The sequence below is a fragment of the Carassius auratus genome, chromosome 4, assembly GCF_003368295.1.
Source record: "Carassius auratus strain Wakin chromosome 4, ASM336829v1, whole genome shotgun sequence".
NCBI lineage: Eukaryota > Metazoa > Chordata > Actinopteri > Cypriniformes > Cyprinidae > Carassius > Carassius auratus.
Window position 1 is genome coordinate 8,138,801 of NC_039246.1, and position 21,199 is coordinate 8,159,999.

A 21,199-nucleotide genomic window follows, 5' to 3' on the forward strand; every position below is an offset into this window, starting at 1 on the left:
AACATGATTTGTTTGTAAATAACATTTATTTTCGTGCTAAGGAAAATATAAATGTTTCAGTGGATAACTATGCAGCTACTTTTAATTAGTTTCTCTCAACATTGCTTGTCTAAAATACTCTAGATCAGAGAATAAGCCTTTATTTAGATGATGAAGCCCAGAATGAAATGCACCCAAAAATTCCTTTTAGCAGAATCATGTTATTTCTTTAAGCCATGGATTGTTTTTGATTCCTGCTTTTAAAAAAACGTATGATGACAGGGCTAAATTAGGGGCCAGTTAGTGCTTTGGCTGTGTGTACATTGCTTTTAGGGCATTGCATTATTAAACAATCATTTTCATTACGCTTGTAAATAAATGCAAGAGGAGATAGGAAAAATCTTCATTGGGCTTTTCTGCCCTTGTTCTGAGAGCCTTCAAAATGTATTTGAATACAATTTGCTCCCAACAAATGAAATTTATAATCTGCTCTGTGAGTTCTTGTACTTTGAGGGCCAAGGCCTGATGGAAGAAAAAGCAAACTGAAGTTAAATTCAATCCTATTGATTTGTGCTTGCAGCAAGACTGCAGGGGAACTTCCTCATGGTAGTCAAACTATTGTACAGGAAGCCTGAAAGTTTTTTGCAGTTTTTGATTGCTTGAGTAGTTTTACAGAGCCATCAGCATCAAGTCTGACCCATAGCCATGATTCTTCTGGCCAAAAAAAACAAAAGAACTCGAACTAAAAAAAAAAAAAAAAAAAAAAGTTACTCCCAATGTAAAGCGAGAAAAATAAAGTTAGTTTTAGGAGTTTTTAGGGTCTGAGTATCAGGAATAGCTAGCCTCAAAATTATCATACAAATGACAATGTAATGAATATCTGGTTGGGTGAATGCATTGTAATGGCAGGACATTGTGACTTAATTTAATGCTTAATAAAGCACCCAAGTGTGTCAGCAAAAAAAGTGCATAGAACTTTTCGAGTGCCCTGATCGTTTATGGCATAATTAGCAATGCTTCAAGCATAGAAGCAAGGTAAAATGTATAAAAATATAATGTGAGCATGGTTTATTGTTCATAATGTTATAATGTCATACCATCCACCCTTTTTTGTGTACATTTTACCTTTCTTTTATGTTTACTTTGTGTAACTTCATACATTTATTTCGTGATGTACTAAATGAACTTGTGTATTTTTTTTTATTTTTTTTTTACACGTTCCAGAAACAACTGGGAAAGTTACAAAATAGAAAATGAGCTGTTCCTTTGCAGGTGTCATGCATTTGTTCATTGCATGCTTTGTCCTTTGAAGCAAGCTATCGGATGATCAGAAGCAAATGACACGATCGAATTTTTCACAGTAGCATGGTTGATAATAACATAATGAAATTGATTCATTAAAAAACCTTGTCTACTTCACAAAAAAAAAAAAATCCTTAACATGCTGTAACTCGAGTATTAAACATCTAATGTTGTCCTCTAACCTTTCGGACTAACATGCAGTTTGATGATTTTAACTGATAACTGGCAACTCTTGGTGCAATTCTGTATGTTAATCAGCTTCTAGTGGATGGCACAGTAAAAAATGTGAGCTTGAATAGTGACACATTTTCATTTTTGGTAAACTACTTTACTTTAAAGGGGACATCTGATGCCTATTTTCCACAAGTTAGTATGATTTCATATGTAATAATGAAATGTCAACAAAATATTTTGGTTAAAATTCCTCAGTGGTCGTGTGAAACGACACCCTTTTTACCATGTCAAAAACAGTTCTGTTCATAGCGAGCCATTTCAGTGCACGGCTCCCTGTCTTCTGTTTATTATTTATTTAGTTTTTATGTATTTGGTGAACTAATCACCTGCTTCTTCAGTGGCTCTCTAATCAGGAGACTACAAAACCCCTGGATTGCTTATGAGACATTGTTGCTACAGCAGTCTGAGCACAGAGAAAATGGCAGACGGCCTCCAACTGGCTGAGAATGGTAAAATGCTAATGGGACAGTCTGTCAGCAATAGAAACAGCTTGCTAATTGAGACTGTTTAGGTTTTTTGGGAATTAAAAAAAGGAGTACATGCATTTTTATCATTGTAGGGTGGATGTCCCCACACACTGTTGCATCCAATTTCCCCATTAAATCTATGATACCTGCAATTAGGCCTGTCTCGATAACAACTTTTTGTTGTGCGAGATATTGCCCCATAAATTATTTTTTTTAATTATTTTTTATTATTTTTTTAAGCAATATTATTGTCATTTTAAGACCATTCAATGCCATTTTAAGAAAAAAAAATTCCCCTGACCTTCTTTTCTTTGTAAATGATGGACTATTACTGTAAAATACAATTCCTACTTAGCAGTCATATGTCCGTATGCATAAAGGCACAGATCCTAAACAGGGCCTGCAGAATATATATATATATATATATATATATATATATATATATATATATATATATATATATATATATATATATATATATATATAATTAGTTTTTTTTTTTTTTTTTTGACACTAGCACCTCATGACTACACCACAGCTGCAAAAGACGCAAGTGCAAGGCAAAAAGTTTTTTTTTTATGTTATTGTGTTTTTGATAGTGTTTTTTAAGTAAATATAATGGGCGATTCATTGCATCACCAAAAATTATTGAGGTCATGTACATATATCAATATATTATATAGTCAATATATTAATTAACAATAATCAAAGCTGTTTAACATACAACACAGAGCAAGTTAGCTGAACATTTTATCCGTTCAAAAGCAAATAGTTCTTCCTCAGAAGCATTAATTGCACAAGTCAAAGTTAAAACATGACTCTGTTTCCTGGTGGACTGATTAAACACATCTGTTAAAAGGACCTTTCACTTCTGGTGATTGTGTAGAAATCAATTTCCCCTCAATATACATCAGACATTTTTAGGTTTAAAGTCATTTTCATTTGCCTTGGCTTATAGTTCTCTGTATGAATAAATGCTTCAAAACCATCAGACCCATCCAATATCTCCATTCATTACTCTCTTAATCATTTGGCTTCATTTGCATAGCTCGTTAAGCTACATATGTCTACCCTATCAATATTTTTAATCTACAGTGCGGTTCTTCGTGGAAGTCTCCATCTCATCAGGCAGCCACTTTGTCTCGGAAGGTTTTGTTTCTTTGGCCACTCTGTTCTTCTCCTCTCTTCTTTCCGTTTGGATCTGTTATCCCATTAGACTGCTATAAAGTTTTATAATTGAAAGTAATGAGTGTGTGATGAAATGGTATGTGCAATAGCGTGGCACACTATTGATTCAGGAGGAAGATAGTGTCATTTGCTTCATCTCCATGTATAGATTCTCCCGAAGTAATGTTCTGGAAGGGCAGATGTGGATCAGTGGCGCTACTGTTAAAGATCCACTGGATTGGTTGAACCATTAGTGTGGGCAACACCATCAGTGCTGGTTGAAGGAATAAAGAGTGAAGAGAGGAGATCTAAGCCGTTAGCCGAAGATGGACAAGAGACAGTTTTGAGTTTCACTTTAACCTGGAAGGCGTTCTTCATTGCACCAAAGATTGAGCAACCTAGAAACCCTAGGACTTTGACATCATGTAAACCTTCAGAGGTTCTAAGCATTCCTTCAAAACTCTCCATCATTTTTTTTTTTTTTTTTAATTTGTTGTTCTGCTGGAAGGGATCATTGTTTGGTTACTTAGCATGAGCAATTAGCCCATACAAGAAGAGTCATGCTTAGAAGATTTCCTCCACAACAACATTCTTGCTCCGTAGAGGATACTTTTCCATCACCCTTAGCTTTCCTGTTGGATGTTGTACGTATAATCTCCCTGGAGGCACCATCTATCACATAAGATTCCAAAAAGTCTATGTCTTTTACATCATGCGCATTAAGTCCACTTACCCTGCAACTGCTGACGGCTGCTTCGAGTCCATCTTCTGGCAAGGCTTTGTGGGCTGTTCATTGAATAAGTGCCATGGGCCTCCATGGCTGACTTGAACAGTTAGTGGTGTGTGACCCACAATTGAGGCCTTAATGAGAATCGGTTTGTTCGGATTTCTCGGTTTGAAGAACTTAGCTTTCCTCATTTGCTCTAACGAGTTGTTAAGTGACTGCCTTGGGATGCCTGAGATGTCTAGTGGCAGGTACTTTTCCTCATTTCCCTTTTGGTTGACTTCACTTCCAGACTTTCCTAAACTGTCGACGAGTAAAGGATACCAGCAGTTTGGTTGTATCATAAATAATGTCCAACTTTCTATTTAACCCGTTTGGCCTTCAGGTTTTGACATTTTTGCTCTAGAGCGCATTCATTTATCATGGATGTAAATAAGCAATTTTATTAAGTAATGTAATGTTACATTAACAGGTAATTTAATGTTGCTGAAGAACATTTACGTTACCATGTAGTATAATGTTATTGAATAACAATGTAGCATGACTGAATATCATAACATTAACAGATACTGTAATGTTGCAGAAGAAGAATCACCAAATGTTATGAAGTAACTTAAATGGGTAATGGAACATTAACAAATATCTTAATTTAGTAGTAAAGTGGTAAGTGATATTATTGTAACAACACATCAACAGAAATAATGTTTGACATAATCGAACAGAATTGGATAATGAATAATTAACAAATAATATTAACTTAAACTATTCATTTTCTTACGTCTTCATCCAAAAGCAGAGCTATGTCTCGCTTTGTGAGCTGCACATTAATTTTTTTTTTTCATCTCTGAGTGTAAAATGCCAAAAATGATCTGGAAAAATTGCCCTGTCATAAAGTCATTCGTTTTCTCTGACTAATCACAGTTATTGAATATTTTTGGATCTAGTTTAATTACTTGGCTATAAAAAGCTATAAATTGAATTTCTGTGCAGATCCTCGCTATGAGAAATCACTTCTTGTTCATTTACATCTGTGAATCGTGTCGTGCTAGACTTGGTGCAGTTTATAACAATTAACAAAATCATTTCTTGGAGTATTCTATGGAAACGTCACTCGGCCACCCGTGAAAATGTATTTGCTCTCTTTCAAAATCTTTATCAATTTATTTATTTTTTGGCATCAATTTACAAGAACTGCAAGTTTGGCTTTATTGTCTGGCCGTGCTCTCTTAATGCCTCATGAGTTTCCCATTACAGCACGTGTAATGATTCCCCTTATGCTTCTAATGAAAGCAAATGAATTCTTTAATAGGCTAATCTTGCATAATATTTCACACTCAGGGAAGTTCACCTCTTTTATTAATTTTTCTCTTACATTTAATGCTAATGCTGTAGTGGCTGCGAATAGAGAGTTGTGATGTTTATCGTTTATTTCATCTCCAGTCCACACTCTCACATCAAGCTATTTCAGACATTGAGGTTTATTGGACTCCTGCCATTCTGCATAACTCACTCCTACTCGTATACACTGAGCGGCGATAAAAAATATTGTAATATTTCTGAAGTCACAACAATTGCTATGGTTACATGTCCAGGGAGCCGTTTATGCCTCTGATGAGCAGATTTGAGTCCCACAAGTCTACTGCAGTTTTGCAGAATATTTTACAGTAGTCATAACTGGATCCTTGGGCCATAATCCACTCTGGAGCTAAATCCTTCTTACAAGTGTCTGTTGCGCATCAAGACACTCTGTATTGATTTGTATTAGTTACATTTTTACTCCCCAAAGCATTTTGTCTTTGCTTACACTACCATTCAAAGTTAATTTAAAAAAAATATATATATTTTTTATTATTATAAATGACTTTGAAAGAAGTCTCTTATGTTTACAAAGGCTGCATTCATATCAAATACACATAAAAAAAAGGTTAATTTAATGTTGTAAATAAAATATGAAATATTATTACAATTGAAAAAAGTATATTTTTATTTGAATGTTTTAACATGCAGTTTATTCCTGAGTGTCACATGATCCTTGGGACAAAATGTTTCGCTTTTCTTTTTCACAAGAGTTCGAGTCTGTTAATGTTGCTTATAGATAATTTATAGCGATAAATTATAGCGAATCCCTAATCCCAATTTTTAAACGTTCCTCTTTGCCAGAATCGATTGGCCAAAACGGGTCTTTGCACACGGAGTCTGAAATTCTCGTCCGAGATTTTCGCACATTAAAAAGTAAATACGACCTCCCATTGTGTCAGTCACGTTAACATACTGCTCCTAAACTTTGGTCCATCTTAAAAAAAATCAGACCAGTTTGGATTTTCTGCATTTTCACAACCGCAACCAGAATTTTGATAGGAAAAGATGGCGAATACGGGGGAAAAAATGTGTACGGACATTTCAGACTCGGTGTGCAAGGACCTGTACACTTAAATAAAGGCACCGTAGCCATGTCTACAGTCCAAGATTTAATAGCGTCTTGTTCTTTTTTTTTTATGTTGCCATTAATAATCCACCTGGAACACTTTAGCAACCAATTAGCAAAGCCCTGGCAACCACCCACAATACAATAGTGTTGTGACAGTTTGTTCTCCACATGCAAGCACCACTCACATTGTCTTATTGTAAGTCAATCAGTATCTATTTCGCAACCTAAATCAAATGTCTTTTGAGTAAATTTCTTTGACAGAACACTTTAATGAAAAAGATAATATTTACTTACCTAATTAAGCCACTGAGGGCATATTTGGCACTGGAAAAGGCTGTGTTGAAGTTTGAACATTTTTCTGGAACTCTATGTAATAGACTTGGTTTGGGCCCTTCGTCCAACTGCCTCTAGAAGCTGCCAGTGAAAGTCGTTCATCTGTTCTCATTGCAAATTGTTCTTCCTTTGTCCCGGCTTTTTCTTCATTACAACTAGATGATGATATCCATAAATCACATATGGATCTGCACCTCGTCTTTCAGCACAACTTCAGTAATTACCAACCCAACGGATCGTTATTTTACCATGTTGATATGGCATGTTTGCAGAGTTGAGTTCCGTGTTAATTAACCTTGCCTTCAATTACACGTCTGTGGATTCTGTTCGATGCTCATTAACCAACACTGGGAGCAGTAGTGGGTGGTACCGGGTCAAAGTCTTAGGACACCCTAAGGGTCAAATTGCATAATCCACCAGACAGCGCTGTGGCAGTGACTTCCTGTGGGTGGGGAAGTGTCCTCTGGGCTGTCTTTGGCGAGGGTTTAAAAGGCTGGTGAAATTTCGCCGTGTCCTTTAACCTGATGTTGACCGTTTGCATTGGCCTGCAAAAAGAGGGCATATGGCGCTACAGGGATGTGTAGAGTCAAACGTCATAAATGATTCCGGTTCCTTGCAGTTGGATGCTTCAGGGTGCTAGGGGGAATTTACCCTTCACCCCTGCATTAAGGAAAATGATACGGACCAACAGGAAGTGATGGCCGAGGCCAAAGAGTCTAACTCCAGTTGAAGGGATTTGTTGTGCTTACATCCTCTTTGTGGATACCTCAATTTGACAGTTCTCTTTCTATTTACGTTTGTGTTCATTCTAACTACATTTGCCTCGCATATACTAATGATAAAAACAAGTTTTCATTAAAAATGATACATTAATATCATTAGTCTATATTAGTGCTGCACGATTAATCGTATTTTAATCTCAATAACGATATTTCCCTACCTGTGACAATACAATGGGAAAATATTTACATAAATTGGAATTGTTGGAATTTATATTATGAGTTTCTAAAGTTTTTACCACTTTTCGTGTTGAAAATGGCATGGCAATGTTAGTTTTCAGTGTATATTAATGATCGTTGAGCTATTTTACTGTGCGCACTGAGTGGCTTTTTCCCATTTGGAAACAAATTGTCACTTAGAAAATGTAAAGTGAATACAGATGACAAAACACTAACCAAAACCATGAGTTTTGTTATGAAGTCAGTGCATAGTCAGTGGAGGTTGGTTAAAGGACACATGAAATGTTATTGCATTTCCCTGCTGAAAAATCAAACAAAACAAAAATAAAAACGTTAAACCCAGCCTAAGCTGGTGGACTGATTTAATTTGGTCATCCAGCCTGGTCCAAGCTGGTCAGAAGGTTGGTTTTAGAGGGGTTTTCCTTTTTTTAATGTAAATAACATTCAGAAACTGTAATTGAATAAAAAACATAGGAAATGCCATTTATGAATTATTTCATCTGACATGAGCAACATGGACCAAAGCACACCGAGGCGTGCTGTAGATAGCGCGCTAAAAAATAAACAAAATATGTTTGTTCACAAAGGCCTATTGTACTCTCTGTTTATATGTTTGTGAGTGTAAATGTCAGCAGCATCATATATGCCTAAATGATTGAAGGTTGTCGGGTATACGAAGAGCATATTGCACATTTACTCCTGACCAGACGCTTCCATAAATATTTTGTTTATACAGTTACACTTCAACGAAGTGTAATGGTGCAACGAAAAAAAATATATATATATATATATTAGTGTTTAAGTTACATTTACGTCAAAATGTGTAAGAAAAACTTGTACGAAAAAACTTGCTCAATTGTAACTTACATAATGCAGGTTCAACCGGCCCCTGGGGACATATTACAGAAATGTACAACTTATTTTGGTTTAATCTATTTGCGATAGTTGGAACCTATCTAAAAGTGCTGTTCAGTCAGTCAGTTTTGCCACAGGTAGGATTCATCTTACTGCATTTCTAATTGATTTCTATTTTTAGATTGTTTCAATATCCTGACGACTATTCAAAAAAAGTTAGCTCAAGTCTCTATGCCAGAAATACTGAATCCATTTTTTTTTTTTTTTTTTTTTTTTATTATTATTAATTTTGTCTGATACTAAAAACCACTTAATAAAGTTTTGTGTGATACCCAAGGTCATTTAACAAAACTGTAATAACTGGACATTTTCTACCAACCTGAATGGTTGAATTAAAAACATTAAAACTCCATTAAGAGAAATATATCTTGAAACAATACAACTAAAGATTAAACAATGATAAAAAGTATTATAAAAGCAAGGGAAAAAAATGAATAAATGATGAAATGATAAATGATTACATGATAGAATGGAATAATTAATTGATACATTGATTATGATCAAATGAAGAGAAATAAGAGGTTGTTGTTAAGAATCCTTAGAATCCTTAATGTTATGCAGCTCACCTTATGGAAATATTTGCATACTGGAATGCTCAGGTAAGATAGCATGACATTAGCATTAGCCTTCTTCTAACTGTGCCGTATTGACTTGCTTTCACTTTAATTCTCATGCTCTGACTTATTTGCTAAACGAAACATCCGATCAGAGTTCCCGCTCTCACCGATGGCCACGATGCCGATTTAACAAACCATGTTAATTCATGCATTCAAAAAAAAAAAAAACATTATATTTGACACGCTATTTTCTCGATTTCACACGTCGCCCGTGAGGATTTCTTCTCATCTGGATGGCTGTTTGATACTTCTAAAGACACTTTAAGATACGTCAGTTCTTTTGATGTGTTCGCTTGCTTCTCATAACCCTAAAGAACCCCTGCAGAAGTCTGTTACAGCAAACATAGGCAGTATTTTCCCTTCAAGGCTAAGGTTTTTTTTTAGTACCCCATTTGAACTCGGGCCTCAACCAACTGGAACAAAATATGGAGATGTGTTCATGGACACATGTGGAGCATTATTGACCTTCATGACCTTGGACATAGTTGGTCTTAACATATTCCATGCTGCTAGCATGAGTCAAAAAGCATTCAAGTTCAGGATAAAATGAAAGCTCAAAACTCGACCTGAAAATATAACTTGCGATTTATTCCATCGTATATTGTGTAATCGAATAATAAATTACAAGTAAACGTTTTTGTTGTGTAGGAAACACAATAAACACAGTAACCACTGTTACTACATTTCTGACACGGGTCAGACCTTCAGTGCTGTTACATTAATAAATCACTAAAAAAAACATAACCTGAATAAATGTGTTGAATTAAAAAGACTATGATTGCCTATTGATTATATAATATGAGAAGAGAAGATTGTAAATCCGACTTTTTATAGTACTCACTGGTCTATTAACTGTACCCTCAAGTTATCAATCAGTACTCACACATTCTTTAACCGTAAAATCAATTTTGCAAACTCCGAAAAATATTACTGTTCAAAAGTTTGGGGTCAATGAGATTAAATTAGAAATGACAACCTTTATTCAGCAAGGAGGCATTAATATTGACAGGCTTTTACATAATTGCAAAGAAAAATAATAATAAATATGTGCTGTTTTATTTTGAATTTTGTTTTATTTTATTGAAGAATCATTGGGATGTATATATATATTAGTAAATAGTCTGTTTTTAACAGTCATAATAATAAACAATTAGTGTACTAGAATGATTTCTGAAGGATAATGTGACACTGAAGATTGGAGTAGCTTTGCAATCACAGACATTCAATACATTTTATTTTGAAATATGTTACATTTTAAAATAGTTATGAAATTGGGATATTTAGAAATTGTAGTTTTTATTATATTTTACTGAACTCCTTAATGAGCGACTTATGATAAATTATGAATTACAAGTGTTCGACTGATTAAAGCAGCATTTTAACCTGTCTGTGTCTTGTGGAATTCATAAAGGGACAATATGTCAGTGGAGAGCGTTGGGAAATCAATTTCTTCCAGCAGTCAGTACAGTTGATGTGTTGTGGACTCTGCTCTGTATGTTTACAGACATCTGCCCCGTTTTTTTTTTTTTTTTTTTTTTTGCAATTCCTTCAGACAGATGGTGGGATGGAGACTTCACAGGGTCACGGAGTCACACACCTTCTGTTTTTGTGAATTTATGTATGCGCTTGCGTGTGTGTGAACCCTCTTATATTCACATCAATAATACATGCTATTCAGTTCATTTAACCGTGTCAGTCTTCATTGAGTCACCCCTGGAAAATGTGAAGAGAAATATAAACGAGATGTGTGTCTCCTGGTATCTACTGTAGGAATGCAGTGTCTGTTTATTGTGAGTTTAAGGATGATCGTTCCAAAAATATATTTAGATGCACTTTAAAATATTAATGTCATTGTGTTCAGTTGGAAAGAGAAGTTAGTTCAGAGAAAGGATCGTTTGTTTGCAGATGCTACTTGCTTTGATTTTGATTGTCATTTTTTCTTTTTTTTTTTTTTTTAGTTCACACAGGTGCCACAGTATTAAATACTAATTTATTTCATGTGAACTGCGGACATGTTCCACTAACGTTTGACAGAAATGAACAAAAGTATTATTTGTTTTATTTTTTACGTTATTTTACGTCACTTTCTTGAACATTTATTTGTTTGTTTTATGAAGCCTACTTTATCATATTTGATATGTAAATTTAAAAGGCCTCTAAACTATCAACATGAGACGAAATGAGCAGAAAACACAATCTACACCTACATTCGTTCTGTCATCTGATCGATGTTTTATACTTTTAACTAATTAAATGGCTCTCTAGTATAATTTAAAAGCATCCCCCTTCAGGTTGTTACACTTTGTCGTCTTTGTGTCTTTTTGCAGTAAAATCTTTAGTGATTAAGTAAACCTAACAATAGCTTCTATAATGATATCAACATTTTAAAGTCATTTTACATCTGATATTTATATGGCATTTATGGAAGCACTCTGCTCCACAGTACTGTATAAAGATCTTATTGATTTGCATTACAAACTATCAGAATCAGTTATGTTATTGCTATATAACATAACATTTTAGTAATGCTTTAAAGCATTTATGTATAATGCATTATAAAAGTAGTTTTAATGCATTAATTATACCGTGTAATGCACCTTATAATGCATTGTACAATCTCATGAATAACTGTGACCACAGTTCATACATTATAACACTTATCAATTCATAGTTACAGTGCATGTTAAATTCAGTTATTATTATTTACGACAAGATATAATGCATTGCAATGCTCATTTTGAATAATTATAATTCATTATAATTTTTAATAACACTTTATAATGCATTATACATTACCAAAATTTGTTTATATTATCTTGTCACATAAATATTACAAATATAAGCAGCTGTTTGATCCTTTAGGGTTACTTTTTCTTCTTTATCAGTTCCATATTCTCACTATATGATATTGTATTAGCCATAAAATCTAGCTTTCATTATCGTCCGAAGATTCAATTAACTGTTTAAATTAAAATAAATAAATAACTAACTAAATCTGGCTGTCATTTAATATATGTCAGGCTTTAAAGGGTTAATGTTATTTACAGCAGTGGCATTCAGGCATGTTTAAATGTCACTGAAATGTCCAAAAGTGGGGTTACGGTATACAAGACTGTTGCTAATATCATACAGAAGTCATTTACTTGCAGTTCCTCTGCTGACCACAGGAGGTGCTGTTGGCTTGTTTTATGCATTCTTCATCTGATCTGCTCCTCTTTGTGTGTCCTTGTTTTGTGATGAGTGAAAGTGCTGTTAAGGGACTCTCACAACTAGAGAGATTAACACTGCCTTATTACAGCCACCACACACACACACACACACACACACACACACTTTGAAAGCCTCGTGAGTACTTTCATTCCTGAGCACAAGGCTGTTATGTGAAAGCACATTGAGTTTGTCCACTATTTGGAGGTCATTCAGACTTCCACGTTTTCTTGCCCTCCGTCAAGGCTTCCTCTCCGCGGTGACCTGTCAGACAGCAGACAGTCATGAGCGCCTAGGACGAGCGCAGATGACCAGTGGTGTTTTAGACTGCGCTAATGCAGTGGGCGACCTGGAAGCAGAACAGCCGTTCACTAAACTGCAGCACTGCAAATATTCCCAGCAGCCCACTGGTCCTGTCAGCCCGAGCTCGCTGTACTCTTTAAGGTTAGACCCATGTTGCCAAGGAGACGGAACAGCTCTGTGTGTGTGTGTGTGTGATCCCATTCCTCTGCTCAACCTGTGACTTGTCCCTGTCAGAGCTGTGGTTTGACTTGTTCACAGTGGTTACTAAATAAATCTACACTTGCGTTGGCATTTGCTCTAGGAAAATTATTCTGATGTTCGATAAAGAAACTGAATTGGGAGTTTGGTATGGTAAATTTTTGCCCGTTTATGATTTGCATACATTGCTGTATTAACTTGAGTAAACATGCTATCAAAAATCATATTCGAATTGGAGGTTTCTTTCATTTAAATGCAGCAGGTTTATTGTTTAATCAAACTAGAATTAAAACAGAAGCTTGAAACCATTAAAATAATACTAATAATATTAATAAATAATAATAAAATAAATATGTAAACTGGAAAGAAAATGTGGTGTGTATATATATTTTGTTTTGTATTTTATATATATATATATATATATATATATATATATATATATATATATATATGCGCATTCATGTATTTACGGTTTTATTTACCTTTTACCAATTTATTGACTTTAAAAGACTGTGCAAGAAAATGCTTAAATGCTAATGTCTTGCAAAGGCACATTGGGTTTTTACTTTTTTTTTTTTTTTTTTAATCTCTCTCTCTGTATCTTATGTTGAGCATTGTGTTTCAGATTGTGTTTTTGGCGCTGCGAATCACTGAGAGTGTAAATGTCCCTTGGTAAAGTTCAGTTATCCCGAATGACAATTCTCTGTGACAGCTCCCAGAAACTGCTGTGCGTGTTTGCGTGTGTTTATAAGATCTTTTAAAACCGTTTCTGAACGCAAGAATACATTCTCTATGCATGCCCCCAAAACTGCTAGAATTCTACCCTCTCTTTCATTGAAGATGTCCATATGTAGAAGGAATCCTTCAATACTCGTCTCTTTTACTGTATCCCCCTCCATTTTTCTCCCTCTTTGTATTTTACCCTCATTCTTTTGCTCAGTCTCTTTCTTATTTTCTTTTGTCTTTTGGCTCTTTGCAGAGGAAGAAGTGGAAAATTTCAATGTTTCCAGCTTGCAGGAAGAGGTGTTGCGGAACATCGAGGCTGACAGCTTCTGGTGCATGAGCAAGCTCCTGGACGGGATTCAGGTAAATTGATTCCCTATCTGCCAGCGTGCGGGCCTGATACATTCACTCTGTGTGTGTGTGTGTGTGTGTGTGTGTGAGTAGAGCACCGCTGGGAAAGAGACGAATGTGTCGCGGTGAGATTCCCCTGCGTGTAGGTGCCCCGTCCCGTTTCCTCTCCTTGCCTTTCCTCACTCGGCCTGTCCTGGAATAAAATCCATGATGAATATTCTCACTCTGCACCACAGGCAGGACGTAACCTCCTTATCCAAAGGGCCTGGCGGTGCTCGAATTGTCATGGGAAAGCAAAGCGAGCCCCCGCCCCACATTCACTTTGTCTTGCCTGCCTCGTCTCTAATTGATTTAAGGCCATAAAACACCCGTGCTGTTTACGCAGCAGAGATAGGGACACACGTTGCGGTATAAAGCTAGGCGGTTGCAGTCCTCATCCCCATATTTCCACAGCGCTCTTCCCCCAGAAGACAGCAAAAGATTCCCGTGCGGCCTGCTCCGTCACTTTTTTTTCCTCCTTGTTGATAAAAGACTCAGTAATCGGGCGTTTCTGCAACTGGGCGCACTTTTGGCCCTGTGGACTTAGAAATTAAACTCACTCACAACGCATTTTTCACTTAACCGTTTAATTTGTTTGTTCATCTGCTAACCGCGTCCAACAGTAGGAGAAAATGACAGTTTGTAGTTTTTTTTTTTCCTTGTTATGCAAACAGTTTAGCCAATATTTTTTCCAAATTTTTGAGTGTTGAAACTCTCGTTTTCCTAAGGCTTATGTAGAAATTCTAGAGATTAGTAGTTTTTTTTTTTTTTTTCAAATATTATTGACTTGTATCCATATGCAGCATTTTAAGGCATCATTGATAGGCTCTCAACATAAAGGCTTGCTAATATGCCTATTTTTTGCTAAATTCTAAAGTGACATTGGTGGAGAAGGCAATGCCAAAGAATACATTGTGGAGAGCTTAGTCTACAAAAAATGAAAAAAGATATACTTTAAGCGAAATTGAAAAAGTGGCCAAAATGATTTCTAATATAGGCATATCATATATCGGCAAAAAAAATCCAGTATTCTCTGGTGTACCGATTCACTCGTTTTCCCGATGCATCAGTTACAAATACTGACGATGCATTTTCATCTATCTTGAAACGGGATTTTTTTCAGTTGATTGATTCGTTGATACATTTAAAATAATAAGGATCGAGCGAATTCAAAATTTATTTCGAAAAGAATGCAGAATCAAGTTGTAAATGGAATCAAATCTAATTTCATCGTGAAAATTCTCGAGTCGTTCATAATTTGCAAAAATCATTGAAAATGAATTGAAAACCTATGCGTCATGAATCTAATATATTCACTGTCTACCCAAAGATTCACTGTCCTTTTCGTCCGCATTCAAGATCGTGAAATCAAGAACACCAGCACCAGGAAGTAGTTGAGTGTACCCAAAAATGTTAACATTTGATAAATGAAAGTCAGAGTCTGGGAAAAGTAGCAAAGAAAGGTAAAACATATTGAAGACCGTAACAAAACTAAGGGGAAACAAACGGAAACCTGTTAGTTTTCATAAAATTCAAGCCTTGAGACACTCACAGTTGAAGAAACCCCCAATTACAGTGATGTGTTTGAAGTGCGTATAGGCAGGCATGAACGTACGATTGTCTCTTCACACATAAAGAGCATTTGTATGCAGAGAATCAACCCTCCTCGCTGGTATTAGATTGAAATGCTCTCCAGGCCCTCCAAAGCTTTTGTGGTATTTTGTCTCTAATTACTGCGGTGATTTGTGTGTACAAAGCAGATTCTCTTAGGTGCTAATGATTTCCTCCACCCTTTGTTTTCCTTACACCTTCACACCATGGCAGCTGATAGCTCTGAACACTTGCTCGCAACTTGTTAGCGTCGGCAGCGCCGTGCTCTCTGCATGTGTGTGTGTTGGTGTTGTTGAGTGGTTGTTAACTCGGAGTGTAGTTTTAGCGGGATTTTATAGTCTCTGCCATGCGTAATTGTGTTCGGCTCTCAGGAGAGCGCTTGCATTTAGAAGCATAGGGTAGAAAAAGTTGTTCATTACATGTATTGTATTTCCCTCCTGTGTTTGACAATAGAGAATGATATCATTGCTATTGTCATGTATAATTATTTTAGATGGCACTTTATGATGTATTTTCAGGAATTACTATAAAAGGGGTTTTGTTTATGCGTCAACCTTTGTTAAAAGTATATTCAAAACTAAATACAAATACAGCTCTACGAATAGTTTCTTTGAAATAATGATGATAACCACAGATAATAGTTCCTCAGTTTGTATAAAACAAACACATTGCATTAACTGTAATGCATTGTAAATATGGATATGCAAATATGAAAAACAATGCTTGTTTGTTCAATAGAAAGTACCACAATCAAGCATGCATTTAAAACCGAAACAGGATAGTGTGCATGTTTGGGAGAGTTTTTAATTTTTATTTTTTGTGATCATGCAGCTATGAGCCAACGGTTGTCCTCCTTTGCAGTCTGTTCTCTTTAAAGTCAAACTAAATGCTTGCTTGAAGGGTTATGACTTATTAATAGGAAGACCTTAAGCCCCTGGAAAAATGACTGCGTTGTTTGTCCCTTGCTAGCTGAGCTGGTTGCTGTGTGTACACGTGTGGATCCATTAGGAGCAAATCCATCTGTATTCTCAGCCCTGAAGAGGGGAAATGAGAAATGGGTGTTAAAGCAGGCAGCTCACTGCAGAAGCCATTATCTGTGATGTCCAACCCTCAGGCCAGGACACCACAAAGCAGCTTCTGCCTCAGGACTGTGGGAGTTTGTCTCTATTCGTCTCGTATTGCAAATCAACACGGTCGTCCTGAAGGACCACCACAGCCTGCGTTTCTTCTCAAAACAATTATTTCATCCAAAAGCAAGCGACGGCATTTATTGGCCTAACTGTATTAGCTTAAATTTGTGTCTGTAATTTAAAAGAAATGAGGCTGCCATTGGCGAGAGTCTTGTGTGATCAAAAAAGATTCCCAAAACAGTTTCACAAACTTGTGCATGAGTTAATGATTTGAATAACATTTGCTCAGTCTGTGACTTAAACTGAATGTCTTTAAACACTATTTCTATAAAATGGTTGGTTATGAATAATGTTTGATGCTTAATAAGTATTAAATAATTGTTTTAGGCTTATGTTTTGGGAGAACCCCCTTGAAAACCATTGTTTTCCATTGTTCAGTGTTCTTTACGACATGCGTTTTGAATACCTTATAAAGCATTGTACATAAAGGCTTTCAGTGTTACCAACTATTTCCACTGCTGATTCCATTCTTTTATTAGAATAATTAAAAAGGAATTAATATGAATTATTAGGTTAATAAATTGAATGCGAATGATGATGGGGGCAACATTTGTGAATCATATGTGAATGTCGGAGATGGTAGAAAGTAGGGCTGTGTGATAAAATCACGATTTGAGGCGTGCGCGATTTCTAAATCGCTTTATAACGCGATTTTCCACAGCCCCTCCCACAGCATGCTATCCAAACCAATCAGAATGCAGGGTGCCTAAATGGAGCTCGAGAACAGAACAGACTGTCTACGTAACTCCAGGTTCACACACTCTGTCTGTGATGCGTATTTTCTCCGGGAGAAAGCAGCGTGTATCTGACCATGTGCGTCTGGTTTTGTGACCGAGCAAAGGAAATCTTCGTGCAAGTGGAGAGATTTGCGCTGGCGCATTTTAAAATGTCTAGAGATTTTGAGTTGTCTGTTCTAGAGACATGTTACAACTTTTTGATAAAGCACTAATTGGGTTTCTTTAGGAAATATGTTTCAAATTCAATGCATTTATTACTGTAAAGCATGTCTGTGTGTGTCAAAATTGTGATTAAAATCGAAATCGCAAAATTGATCAAAGAAATATTGATAGTTTTTTTTTTCTTTTCTGTACAACATTTTAATTTGATTCTTTGTTGGGCATATATAAATATTCTTAAAATTGTACATAAATATTACATAAAAATGTATATAATATTAAAACAAACTCATTACTTTAGAAGCTCCCAGCAAGTTTGGAGCGTCTCTCAAGAATGACTTAAATTGAACTGCATCTTTCGCGAAACACCAGACTGTGATACTCGCTGTCTCCAAGTGTAGAAAATTAATGAGGACAGCTGATGTGTAAACACACACACTGAGCAGCAGCTGAAGGAGGAGACCTTTGGACTCTAGTCAGTCATGGTGTAGGGAAGGAGACGAAGCCTGTCGGAGGCTGAGTAGATCTGAGACTTCCTGTCAGCAAGCACGTAATTTACTCTCCTCTCACAGTGAACGCTGAGGTGTTTAGTGTGTTGTGTAGAGGTTAATAGTCGACACATGACCTTCCAACTGTGGAGCTTTGGGCGCAGTGATGTTTTGGAAACCATTACGCCAATGAAATTTGAAAGATAAACCCACTTCTGGGAAACTGCTTTTGGAAAGGGAAAGTTGTTGCTTTTTGAAGTTTATTTAATTATTAATTTTTATTTTATTTTTTTCGTTACCAATATTAAAATACCTCGGAAATACTATTAAAATACTGCCTTTTTGAGTATTATGATTGAGTTTATGAAGCTTTTTTGGGGCTTTTGCAAGTTACGGTTCCCAGCCATTTAAAAGTATGGAATAAATAAACTAAGGCTACATTTACAATAGTGCATTTTCATTTTAAAATGCATAATTTTTGCCATGGTGTTACGCCTGTCATTTACACTACCCCTGCGTTTTTCCAACCTTGAAAACCAAGACTTTAGAAAACACAGCAGACCCCGTTTTAGTTTCAAAACTCTAGGGTTGAGTTTCAGTGTAAATGGAAGACGAGGATTGTTTTTCATTTTAAAATGCAATTTTAAAACGAAATTGCGCTAGTGTAAACTGGGCCTAACTAACTAACAACAAAATTTTTCAAATTATATTGAGACACTCAACCAATGGCATGCGTTGAGCATTTTGCCTAACCAATGGCAGACCAGTGGTGTTCAAGAAACCTATTTGAAAGCAATCATTGTTTTTGCAGTTCCGTTTGTTGACGCTGGTGGTGCAGAAATGACACACTTCAGCTTTAAAGCCAGTGTATGACAGATGACAGCAGGACTCGAGGGAAAACACTGGCAGAGAGACAGCTGTTATAAAACACAGTGACCACTCTCTCATACTCCCCTCATATGCTTTAATATACAGAAACTCAAATTTAAGATCAGCTTACTGTTACCAGATGCTCACTTGAACATGGCGGATCTTGTGCTGGTTGGCTGTGTTTCTTTGCTGACACACATGCTGGCACAACAGCCGTGCTTTGACATTGGAGGCCATATGTCAGAATACAACTTGTTGGACAGATTGCTTGGTCTGGGTCCAGTGTTTGTGTGATTAAAGGCATCATTTATATACCATTGATACACTCTCAAGAAGGAAAAACTCTTTTTTTTTGTACTTTTATTTACAAAGCAAGTGTATGTTATGTTTCTAGCAGTACAGCATCATAATTGTACAACATAATCTTTGGTCAAATCACATCCATGCCATTTTCCATGAGGGTTTTCTATTTAAATTTATTTTAAAATATACTCTATTTTTCTATTTTTGTGATTGTAAAGCTGAATTATTATTATTATTTATTTTTTTGGTCACACTTTATTTTAGGGTCCAATTCTCACTATTAACTAACCATTAACTATGACTTTTGCCTCAATGAACTCCTTATTCGCTGCTTATTAATAGTTTATAAGGTAATTGTTAAGTTTAGGGTATTGGGTAGGATTATGGATGCCATGCATTATATGTCCTTTAGAAGCACTAATAAACAGCCAATATGTTAATAATAGACATGCTAATAAGCAACTAGTTATTAGTGAGAATTGGACCCTATACTAAAGTGTTACCTTTTTTCAGAATTCCTTTGTTCAAAAGTACAGCATTTGAAAAACCTGCTTTAGCATTAATACACCCATGAAGAGAGAGAGAGAGAGAGTTTATTTATTTATTGTTGTTATTATTTTGCACCCATGTAATAAGAATCTTTGGGGACCATTGTTGTTTTGAACCTTCTCTTGAAAAAAAGGTTGACCTTTTATGCAAAAAAAAAAAAAAAAAAAAATTGTTTGGAAAGATATGAGAGTGAGAAATTTTACTTTTTAAAAACTATCCCTTTTTAATACTGTGAACTATGCAGTATGATTTGTATCTAGGAAGTAGCACTGTTCAGAATTTTAGCACTTTCTGCTGCTTGTCAGTCAAGTCAATGGGCCAGAACTTTGTTCATTAGCCAAACTGGTTTGTAGTATCTTGGCATATTAATATAGAATTACATTAATATAGAATTAAAGTGTGATCACAGGGTGTGGCCTTTCTTGGCAAATTGCATTATTGCTTAATACACTATATGCCAAGTCCAAAGCAACTACTAATGCTGTTAACTTCAAATCTATCTCTCTCTCTCTCTCTGTCTGTCTCTCTCTCTCTCTCTCTCTCTCTCTTTCTCTCTGAGTGTGTGTGTGTGTGTGTGTGTGTGCGCGCGTGTGTGTTTAAATACAAATACACAAATACTTTGTGTAGTGAAAGTGGGTTGGTGAGAAGACTGTATATATTTCTGGAAAGGCCCATTGCATGATGGAGATAAGCCAAATAAGAGGCAGAAAGCAGATTAGAGGTGACGGGGACCCACAGAAAATGCTTGAGGGGCAGAGAGATGCTTTTATATCTACAGGCTTGAGTGTGTGATGGAGGCAGATTATTGAGCTCATGCATACAGCTCTGCTGTGATCTGTTCAGTTTGCGCTGGTGATACCTCGTTCGTCTTTGCTCTTCCTTTTTTTTCTCTGATCAGTGCTTCTCTTTACTGTGCTTCTTGCACTACACTGTTTGTCCACCTATCTTTAAACCCAAGGGCTTCCAGCTGTTCCAGTGTTATTTTATTTCATTTCATTTTTTATATAGTGCTCACACGTATAAAAAGCATGCTCACCAGGATAAAACTTCAGATCAAAACTAGCTCATATCTGCCATCTGTTAAGCCCAGGTGGTTTTTCTTTTTACTCTTGTGTTCTTTTATCTCACATTCTGACTTGGAGAACTGCAGAAATGTTTTTAATTGCAAAATAACTAAAAATATCGCATGTACATATGTTGATGTGGCCTAGTGGTTAAATATATGGAAGATCAACTGATTATAGTTCCAATCCCAAATCAGAAGTTTAAGACAAGTGTATTTGAAGCACTACATGTTGGCCCCCTAACCTCTTTGTAAGGCCTGAAAATGACCTATTCGATCTAAA

General features: G+C 35.9%; 1 protein-coding gene across 3 annotated transcripts in view; it reads left to right on the forward strand.

The window, feature by feature from the left end:
- Positions 1–21,199, forward strand: part of LOC113057948 (TBC1 domain family member 22A-like) — a 130,219-nt gene that overhangs the window by 45,763 nt on the left and 63,257 nt on the right. For all 3 annotated transcript variants that reach the window (XM_026225579.1, XM_026225597.1, XM_026225588.1), the window contains one exon: positions 13,813–13,919. In XM_026225579.1, coding sequence (XP_026081364.1) covers positions 13,813–13,919 — 107 coding nt within the window. The remainder of the gene's footprint in view (positions 1–13,812; positions 13,920–21,199) is intronic.